General features: G+C 43.0%; 1 protein-coding gene across 1 annotated transcript; it reads right to left on the bottom strand.

The window, feature by feature from the left end:
• Positions 1-206: 206 nt before the first annotated feature.
• Positions 207-7,061, bottom strand: LOC117533377 (fatty acyl-CoA hydrolase precursor, medium chain-like). Its single transcript, XM_034197073.1, has 13 exons — positions 6,842-7,061; positions 3,220-3,412; positions 2,993-3,134; positions 2,609-2,742; positions 2,323-2,476; positions 2,126-2,230; positions 1,937-2,035; positions 1,667-1,810; positions 1,467-1,544; positions 1,231-1,378; positions 982-1,131; positions 829-901; positions 207-745 (listed from the first exon to the last, which is right to left on the bottom strand). Exons 1-13 carry the CDS (start codon positions 6,915-6,917, stop codon positions 559-561), a joined length of 1,683 nt encoding a protein of 560 aa, XP_034052964.1. The 5' UTR covers positions 6,918-7,061; the 3' UTR covers positions 207-558.
• Positions 7,062-10,410: the final 3,349 nt, after the last annotated feature.

Raw genomic sequence — 10,410 nt, 5'->3', positions numbered from 1 at the left:
TCAGGGAGCTTTCCAGCTTGAGCACTCTTCTCGGTAAAAACTGGGAAAAAAACATTTTTGTAGACTGTATTTCTTCTTTGGTCTCATGTTCACCTTTCATACCTCAGTGTTGGACATATCACACCGTTTGTGTGTTTCTTGGTGCGAATTGAGAATAAAAACTGCTTGACATATACAGTAATGAGTGAGGGAAAGTCAGTACAATGTTTCACACTGCAGCTTCAGAAGATTTTTATTTGATATGGGAATCCAGATTATTAAGTGCATTTCAGACTAGAAGTATCCCACTAATTAAGGAGGCATTTATTTTCAAGCTTCTAGATTTTAAAGAAGTATTGCCTGAAACTATCTAAAATAAAAGGTTATTACACAACATTAAACATTTTAGTTAAATTGTATAAATGTAATTAATAAGTGAATGCTTTTTATAAGCCACAGATGACCACACAAATGTGGATTGTATTAATGAATATTATGCAATGCCTTTTGACTGACTTTTTAACAATGGAATCACTGAATCAGAAAATGATGGAGAGGAGAAAGGTGGTGGAGACTGTTCTACAGCTCGTTGCGCTCCATCTTCTCTTTGTGTTGTCGGATCTTTTCTGGGAGAGTCTGAGTCAGGAAGACAAACCGCTTCTCCCTAAGGTGCTGGCCAGCTACCTGCTCCTTTAAATCAATTGACAAGTATTCTTCCCCTGTGCCGTACTTTGGCCAGTGGGCCAGCCCATCCCCATTAGGAGACCTTAAAAAACACACACAATCACAGTTATAAAAACAGTCTTATCTCCATGTGTGTATTATCTTGTAACAAAGGTAAATTCCTACCCTGTGTGAGCAAAGTTGCTCCAATAGCTCATCATTTTTCTGCTAAACTGTTCCTCCTCCTCAGTGCATGGCTCTAACATTGGGATAATCTGTTAAAACACTTTGCATATCTCTGGTGGTCTATTCAAATTGTGATTTATATATTTCACTGACCGGATAATGTGACATGGGTAGTTGTAAAGCACAATCCGAGAACTGTAAAGATCTCATCTCCGTGGTCACTCCCAACAAAGCTTGGCCTTCTTGACTTCAGGATTTGTGGAGGATACTGGTACTCATACAGGTATACATCAGCACCTGCATCTATTAATAAAAGATTGGACATGAGATATTTTGTTTTTTAAAAGTGTGTGGCAAGAAATATTTAGCAATGGTTCCTCAAAATATTTGCATGGTAAATACCTCTGTGGACACTAGCAGTCTTAATGGCAGGAATGTTACAAATCATATCCCCTAACAGCTCGGTGAACCCGTCTCTATTTTTCACACGATCCTCACCCGTTCCAATATATTCCTCTAACACTAACTCTCTAATGATTGCATCTTCGGGCTGGAAAAAAATGAACAAAACATCTGTCAAAGAAGTTTCAACATGATGTATATTGTAACATTGTAATGTCCAGAACAGTCTGCCTTACATTAGGGAAGAAGAGGTACAGAGGGTTCATCAAATGCTCCTTATCTATCCCCTCTGTCCAGTTTGGAGGAGCAAAAAACTTAGGGAAGACAATTCACATTTTAGACAAGCACAGAGACAACACATTATCATGTTTTCATGGGCAATTGTTAAGCTCTTCAGTCACATACACATCAGTGCTAATTTAGCAATTGCACTTACATCAGCAAGCATCCAGCCCCCTTCATCATTATTAATGCCGGTCATGAATGGTACGGTAAGAAGTTCATGTGTACGGAAAAGCTCGTCCACTGTTTTTCTCAGGAAGTGTCCATCAATATTTACAGAGATTCTCAAGGTTTGATCCTTAAGAAAAAAATGTGTAAAAGTTGATATAAATACTTAAAACATCATGGAAATCTAGCAGAATATTCCTATTAAAAAGAAATCCTACTAAATAAATCTATATATTATTTGCATTCAATATCTCACCTCTCCCAAAGCCTCAATAGTTTTTATGTCGACGATTCTCATGCAATCAGCGATCTTCTGTGTGCTTTCGAGGCTACAGCCAGACATATTTGCCACCATCTGAGGAGATATATGTGGGATCCATCTTAACGACTTAGAAAAACAAATGTGTTGTGCACTGAAGAATGTTTACACACACTTATAATTAACCTGTGCTACTGGTAGAGGATCCTTTACAACAACAATATCCATTCCAGCAGTGCCACTCTCAGCAATGGCATGGTGGAAGAGGCCATCAGACAACGGTGAGAGGAGCTGTCGATTCAAGCGACAAAGAAAATGTAAGGTTCTGATGACAGAAGTAACTTTGTAGTTTTTTTTGTATTCAACTGCAGATTGATACTTACCAGTAAAGATACGCTCACTCCGCCAGCAGACTCCCCAAATATTGTAACTACATCTGGGTTTCCTCCAAAGTTGTGAATGTGCTGCTGGATCCACCTCAGAGCTTCTACCTGATCCAGCATGCCAAAGTTCCCAGACATGTGCTCATCTCCAGTGCTGGAAAGGCATACAATTATATTGTTCACCACCTAGTAAAAGGGACTACTTTTTCACATCAAATCCAAAGTAGTGAGATATTATTTTAGTATGGTAATTCTAACTCTTCTTAGTGATTTGAGTGGTTTTAACCTGAGAAAGCCCAGAAGTCCCAAACGGTACTGGATCAGAACTACGACCATATCCTGGTAGGCAGCCAGGGCGGAGCCGTCAAACGTAGAAGCTGACCCCATAGCAAACCCTCCACCATGAATCCAGACCATGACCTGGTAAGGTAATGCAAGCCCTTAAACTTTTCAACAAGCATTGAAGGCACATTCTTACTTAGATTCTCAATAAACCACATTAACAAAGACTTTAATATGACTAGATAATAACATAGATTGTGACATCAATCCCTTTGGGGTATGGTTTTAAAAAACCTACATTGTCACTCAGTATGGATTATTCAAAAGGAATCCTTATCCAAACCTGAACAAAGTAACTGAGTATCACTCACGACATGGAGCAACTTACTGGAAGCTTGGCATCGGGAGTTCTGTCGGCAGGAGTGTAAATGTTGAGGTAAAGGCAGTCCTCTGAAATGTCTGGCAAATCCACCACCAGGCCACCAAGTTTTTCCAACACATCTAAGGCGAACTTTTTATATTGAACACACCTGAAAAAGAAACATGATTTTCAGTGAGTATTGAATATCATTTTAAAGGAAGGTATGCGACACCTGTAGCATGTGGAGGCCTTACATGGGTGGCTGCTTGGTGGCATCTCTCACTCCTTCCCATCCCTCTACAGGCTGGGGGGCAGCCAGTCTCAGAGCAGGGCCCACAGGTGGCTTGGCAAATGGGATACCCAGGTAGGCATGGACCCCACTCTCCTGCCCCTTGACACTCAGAGTCTGACCTCTCAGGCTCCCCAGCTTAGTGTGGACTTCAGGTGCTGTGAGGATATTAGGACGGACTCAGAATCTAAATGTAATGCAATGTATCAGTGCAACTTACCTGGAAAAATAACATGTGTTATAGCTAAGTAGCGCATATATTTCCCTCATGTAGGCAACATGTGTTCATTGGCTGGTTCTAGATTATGTTGGAACAAATAAATGGAAACGTTTTAGATAATACAACAACTTTCCAATTGATTTCAGCCATGTCAAACCCTATGGGTGACATCACCACGGACACTACGTCCATTTATATACAGTCTATGGTCGAGCACTCGAGCCCAGTTAAAGCTTACTTTAATCTTTGCCATGCTTTTGTATAAATAAATCAAAAATATAACTCACTTTGGCAACAATTAGTTGAATATCATCTTATCCTGCATTACATGAAGACAGCAAAAAAAAGAAATATTAACTACAGCATGAACTCTTATCCTAATTTGCTCTTTGGCAGAGATGTTTCACCTTTGGACATAGGCACGGTCGTCAGTGGCTGAAAGGTCAACTCGATTGAGGCGTGAGAAAATGCAAACAGGTAGCTTCCAGTCATATCACTTTTAAGGCGAGACACCCCAGGTGAATAGGGTAATTTTTTTAACTTAAAGATATCAGCTATACATTTCTCCAGTTAATTACTTACAATAAGGCAATTGTTTTTTTTTATTACAAGTTTTCTGAAATAGCATGTTTAACTAGAGAATGCAATTCCTGAAGAAATTGCTAGTGGGAATGCTTTATGCTGAAAAGCTGACGCTAAATTGCTATGCTGAAATGTAATGTGTAAGAAGAAAGTGAAGAATTGAGATTGAAATGATACATGAACACTGGGGGCTTGAATGTGTGATGAGAGAAGAAAAGAAAGTAAAAAGGCTTGGAAAAGCAGCAGAATATTTGAACTGCAAACTTTTGAACTAACTTGATGGCGAATGCCATGCCAACGGCATTTGATGACATCCCATCATACGCTTAGATGCGTTGATGGCTGCATCGTTACCAAACCTGTGAAGTTTTGGGCCGTATAAAATGTTATATAATTCAGGCTATGAATGATATATGAACAAACCCTAATGTAAAAGCCTTCATAATATTGATAGGAATATAACTGGAAGGTTTGGTGTATCTCCGTGCTACTGAAGTGGAAATCCCGGACTTAGAGTAGGAGAAAAAACTCATTTTGAGAAAACGACCTTTAAAGATTGCAGTGAGGCGCTAGCTAAACCCTTCAGTTCTTTGGATGACAGCTTGCGCCTCAACGCACTCCGTGAATGTATTTCAAGTTCGGGGTCATTTGTTTTTTGTATAACCTTGCTTCGTGCAAGTGACAATTGTTGTCGTCTTCTCTGTGAACGTTTTTTTCGCCGTTCTTTTGCCATTTTGAGATTTAAATGTCCAGGAAGTGTTTTAGCACACCCCGTGACGCATCTGAACGAATCACGTTGTCAGAAATTGACACCAGCCAATGAGATTTCGTTTCTTGGTTTAAAGACCCCTTTGTACTTTCACGATTGGTTGCTGATACAAAGGAAATGACCATATTTGGATCCGATGAGATTTTGCAGGAGAGACGGAACTTTCCAACGATATCTGTGGTGCAAACAGCCAGGGCCGCCCCTGGACAACTTGGGGCCCCAAGCGACATTGTGAGATGAGGCCCCCCCCCCCCAACCGACAGTTGTTTTTGGAAACAAAGTAGGCTACTTTGCAAATATAATTCCTGTTTATTATTATTATTATCAACACAGTTACTTTTTTATACAGTGAGGTAAATGGTAAATGTGCATGTATGTCGTTCAGTATGCGTTTACAGGTACGTCTGCATTTCCTGCCAAATACTAACCTCAAAAAGATTAAAATATAATTAATGCAAATAAACTACTTCTACTAATAATAATAATAATAATCATAATCAATTCAATAATATAAATATATTATTTTATTATAATATAGTTGTAATATTGTCAAGACAAAACATGCTTATGACATGCTCAAAAACTGATATTTCTTCTGTATCTGTATTCAAATGTAGTTCCCTCTGTCAGCAATGTATCAACAACTACACACACATTTCTATCAGTGTTTCTCTGTGTTGTGGTTGACATGATGATGACTGTTAGGAGTAAAAGTTTACTTTGTATTCATATATTTTTTCTTTTAATGTTTCTTTTATTATCTTTTACTGTTTTTAATGCCTTTGTCTGAATGTCTTTCATTTTTGTAAAGCACCTTGAATTGCCTTGTGTTGAAAGGTGCTATATAAATAAACTTGCCTTGCCTTGCCTTAAGGGGAGAGGCTGAGCGTCACCATGAAATGTGCAAATTGACATAAAAATGAATAAAAGGGGAAAAAATGCTCCATGTTTTTTAGGCTGCAAACTTTAACTGTTATGTAAGCCAACTAGACAGACAGTGTATCACTCTTCCTCCTGTACATTAGCAGATAAAAGGCATCACATACTTGAATGAATGTTAAATAAAGAATAATGGAAATACTGCATCTCCATTAGCCTATATGCTATGCAGAGACTGCCTTCTTCATGTCCTGAATTGCAGCTGATGTTTTAATATGGCAATTGGCAATTTGACTTATACAACATTCACAAGTTGTACATTTGACTCATACAATAACCCACCTTCGAGTGATGCTCTGGTTTCTTCATGTTTTGTTTCCCCTTTTGCTTGCCCCGGACTGAAACTGTCTTTTCACCGACATCTCTTCACCTGCACTAGTGGCCGTATCAAAGCCGTGATTGGTCAGATGTCGATTCATTGCAACGGTGTCGGGTTACACACGTGCTCCCCTTGTCACCTCTCACTCTCGCGGGGGGTGCGCGGAGAACTGAGCGGAGAACTGAGCGGAGAACTGCGCACAGCAGCTGAGGCCCTCTGGGCGGGGCCCCCTGCGCAAGGCGGGGCCCCATGCAGCCTGTATGATTGGCCTGTAGGGAGGGGCGGCCCTGCAAACAGCGGTCGCGGTAGCCTACTTTATGTTACGCTATGGTTAGAATGCTAACTTTTGGTAATAATGGGTTTCATTTATAAAGCACTTCATATTTGATTTCAAATCCCGAAGTGCTACAAGCAGCTCTGAGGCGTAGGAGAAGCGGCGAACAAACAGGCGCCAGTGTCCTCTCCCCACAAAAACCGGTGAATTTAGGAGAAATCTACAGACGCAAATAGACAAACTATAGTAAAATAAACACTTACATGAGTATTTTGTACGTTTTCCTTCCACAAGCCTGAAAGAAAACATGTTATGGAATCAAAATAGCACAAAATCTCAAAATTGACCAGTGCATGAAAAACGATGTTTTTGCCTGCCGTGTCTCGCCTTAAAAGACATTTAAAGAAAATCAACTACAACTCCACCTTGCAGCCAGATCTGCATAAAAGTGTTGCCAAATAAATAAGTAATCTACTTCACTTACCATGTGGATCTGCAGCAACATAGAGGAATAACACAGACGTCAGAAAGAAGAAGGTTTGTTTTCCACGGAACGTCATGGTGGTGGTGTCTGCGGCTCACACTGCTTGGCTCTGCAAGCAGGAAGGACTGGAAATGAAACCTCCAAAGAAGCTGTCTCAACTTTGACCAGTGGAATCCTGCACTTATTAACCTATTACGTGCAACACAAGGCGTGACTCTGTCGCTTTTATATTACATTACATTACATTGCATTTAGCTGACGCTTTTATCCAAAGCGACTTACAATAAGTACATTCGACCAGGAAGACACAACCTTGAAGAAAACAGAATCATATAAGTACATCAGGTTTCATAGAGCCAAAACATTTCAAGTGCTACTCAACTGGCTTTAGATAAGCCAGTCCTTTATCAGTATATAAGTGCTTTGTTAAAAGTTATATCGCTCGAAGTGGAGTCGAAAGAGATGAGTTTTCAGTCTGCGCCGGAAGATGTGCAAGCTATCTGCTGTCCTGATGTCAATGGGGAGCTCATTCCACCATCTTGGAGCCAGGATAGCAAACCCACATGTTTTTGCCGATGGGAACTTGGGTCCCCCTCGCAGCGAGGGCGCAGCGAGTCGTTTGGCTGATGCAGAGCGTAGTGCACGCGCTGGGGTGTATGGTTTAACCATGTCCTGGATGTACGAAGGGCCAGATCCATTCGCAGCATGGTAAGCAAGTACCAGTGTCTTGAAGTGGATTCTAGCAGTTACCGGAAGCCAGTGAAGGGAGCGGAGGAGCGGAGTAGTGTGGGAAAATATAGGTAGGTTGAAGACCAGACGAGCCGCTGCATTCTGGATGAGCTGCAGAGGTCGGATGACACATGCAGGTAGACCAGCCAGGAGGGAGTTGCAGTAGTCTAGGCGTGAGATGCCTGGACCAGAACCTGCGTCGCTTTCTGTGTCAGCTGGGGACGTATCTTCCTGATGTTGTAAAGCGTGTATCTGCAGCAGCGGGTTGTAGCAGCAATCTTTGCAGTGAAGGACAGTTTGTTATCTAGGATCACACCCAGATTCCTTGCAGTCTGAGTCGGGGAAACAACTGAGGTGCCGATGTTGATTGTTAGGTCAAGAGTGGGACAATCTTTTCCCGGAAGGAAGAGCAGCTCAGTCTTGTCAAGGTTGAGCTTGAGGTGATGAGCAGACATCCACTGAGAGATGTCAGCTAGACAAGCAGAGATGCGTGCGACGACCTGGGTCTCTGAGCGGGGAAAGGACAGAATTAATTGGGTGTCGTCAGCGTAGCAGTGGTATGAAAAACCATGCGGGCTAATGACTGATCCGAGCGAGTTTGTGTACAGGGAGAAGAGGAGGGGACCCAGAACAGAGCACTGAGGGACCCCTGTAGTTAATTGACAAGGGTCGGACTCAGACCCTCTCCAAGTCACCCTGTAGGTACGGTCTTTCAGATATGAGGTGAGGAGGGAAAGTGCAGAGCCTGAAACTCCAAGTTTTTGGAGAGTGCGAAGGAGGATCTGATGATTCACCGTGTCGAATGCAGCAGACAGGTCCAACAGGATGATGACAGAGGAGAGGGATGCAGTTTTGGCAGTGTGCAGTTCCTCCGTGACAGCAATGAGAGCAGTTTCTGTGGAGTGACCTGCCTTGAAACCAGACTGGTGCGGATCCAGAAGGTTGTTCTCATGGAGATAACAGGAGAGTTGTTTAAAGACAGCGCGTTCAAGTGATTTAGACAGGAACGGGAGGAGAGAGACAGGCCTGTAGTTTATAACATCAGACGGGTTGAGAGTGGGTTTCTTTAGGAGAGGGTTTACTCTTGCCTCCTAGAGACTGTTTGGAAAGTGACCAGAAGTTAGAGAAGTGTTGATGAAATGGGTGAGAAACGGTAGAATATCAGGAGCGATAGTCTGAAGGAGGTTTGAAGGGATAGGGTCCAGAGGACAGGTGGTAGGGCGGGCAGAGGTAATGAGGGTAAGAACCTCACTTGGAGAGAGAGGGGAAAAGGAGGTTAGTGTGTTGGTGGAAGGAGGGTCTGGTGACCCAGTGGTGAGTAAAGGTGAGTCAGAAAAAGAAGAGCGAATATCATCAACCTTTTTTTCAAAGTGGGTAACAAAGTCGCTTGGCAGAAGTGAGGAGGGGGTAGGGGCTTTTGGAGGGTCCAAGAGGGTGGAGAAGATGGAAAATAGTTTTTTCGGATTGGAATAGGAAGATTGGATCTTATCTTGAAAGAAAGGGCTTTTTGCCTGAGAGATTGAAGCCGAGAAAGAGGAGAGGAGAGCCTGATAGGTTAGGAGGTCGTCACGGTGTTTGGATTTCCACCGTTTCCGCTCTGCTGCCCTAAGGACGGTTCTATTAGCACGCAGTGCATCATTTAGCCAGGGAGCAGGAGGGGACTGACGAGCCTGCCGAGATGTGAGAGGACAGAGAGAGTCCAGAGTGGATGAGAGAGTAGAGAGGAGAGATTCTGCAGCAGAGTTTGAAGGCAGGAGTTGGAACGAGTCAGAGGAATGGAGGGCGGAGAGCACCGACGAGGCAAAGGTAGAGGGGGAGAGGGAACGAAGGTTACGGCGGACAAGTGCAGGATGAGAAGAGATTAGTTTGTTATGTTTGGAAAGGGGTAGAGAGAATGAAATGAAGAAGTGATCGGATGTGTGGAGCGGGTTTACAGAGAGGTTAGAAGTAGTATGTTAGTTCGTCTATCTTCCCCGTCTGGAGGTTGAAGTCTCCGAGAAGTACAGCGGGAGGGCCAGTTTCAGGGATGTGTGAGAGGAGATTATCTAATTCCTCCAAGAAGTCCCCCAAGGCGCCTGGTGGACGGTAGAGAACAACTATGGTCAATTGTATAGGATGGGTTACTGTGACGGCATGGAAAGGTGGAAGGAGTGAAGTTAGGTAGCTTGAAGAGGGAAAAGCTCCATTTGGGAGAGAGCAGGAGACCAGTGCCACCTCCTCTGCCAGTTGGTCTGGGTGTATGGGAGAAGGAATATGCAGTGGAGAGAGCTGCTGGGGTGGACGTGTTGGATGGAGTAATCCAAGTCTCAGTGAGAGCAAGGAAATCCAGAGATTGCAGGGAGGCGTAGCCAGAGATGAAGTCAGCCTTAGGAACAGCTGACTGGCAATTCCACAGGTCACCTGAAACTAGATGTTGGATCTCAGTGGAGCATGTGGGATAGACGAGAGCAGGCCGGTTATATCGATTACGAGATACACGGGGCCAGTGATAATTGCGAGAAGACACATGAACAGGAATGGAGAAAATACACATGATTATAGCATGAGGGGTTAGAAAACTAAAGAAAAGAGAAATAAGACACCAGCTCAATCAGAGTAGGATTTGCCTCCTCTTTGCCTCCCTCGTGACTCCCGTAGGACTCCAATGTCTTTGTCAGTCTTACTCCCGTAGGACTCCAATGTCTTTGTCAGTCTTCGGCTGTTAGTTAACTATCTACAGCTGATGGGCGACAATAGACTGGCCCTGCCTATATTATAATGCAGGATTGAGAGCTGAGACCTGTGAAGCAGGTTTCGCCTGAGCAGATCTGAGATTTAAAATCTCTCAAAAGCGATTTAGC

This window comes from Gymnodraco acuticeps, unplaced genomic scaffold (genome assembly GCF_902827175.1).
Source record: "Gymnodraco acuticeps unplaced genomic scaffold, fGymAcu1.1, whole genome shotgun sequence".
Taxonomy (NCBI): domain Eukaryota; kingdom Metazoa; phylum Chordata; class Actinopteri; order Perciformes; family Bathydraconidae; genus Gymnodraco; species Gymnodraco acuticeps.
Note: the sequence above shows the minus strand (reverse complement) of the source record. Positions and strands in the feature narration are given on the sequence as shown.

Coding starts and splice junctions, on each gene's coding strand:
- LOC117533377 (XM_034197073.1), bottom strand. CDS start 6,917: ATGACGTTCCGTGGAAAACAAACCTTCTTCTTTCTGACGTCTGTGTTA. Junction 1,811..1,936: donor CTATTGAGGCTTTGGGAGAG/GTGAGATATTGA, acceptor TTTTTTCTTAAG/GATCAAACCTTGAGAATCTC. Junction 1,379..1,466: donor TGTACCTCTTCTTCCCTAAT/GTAAGGCAGACT, acceptor ATTTTTTTCCAG/CCCGAAGATGCAATCATTAG.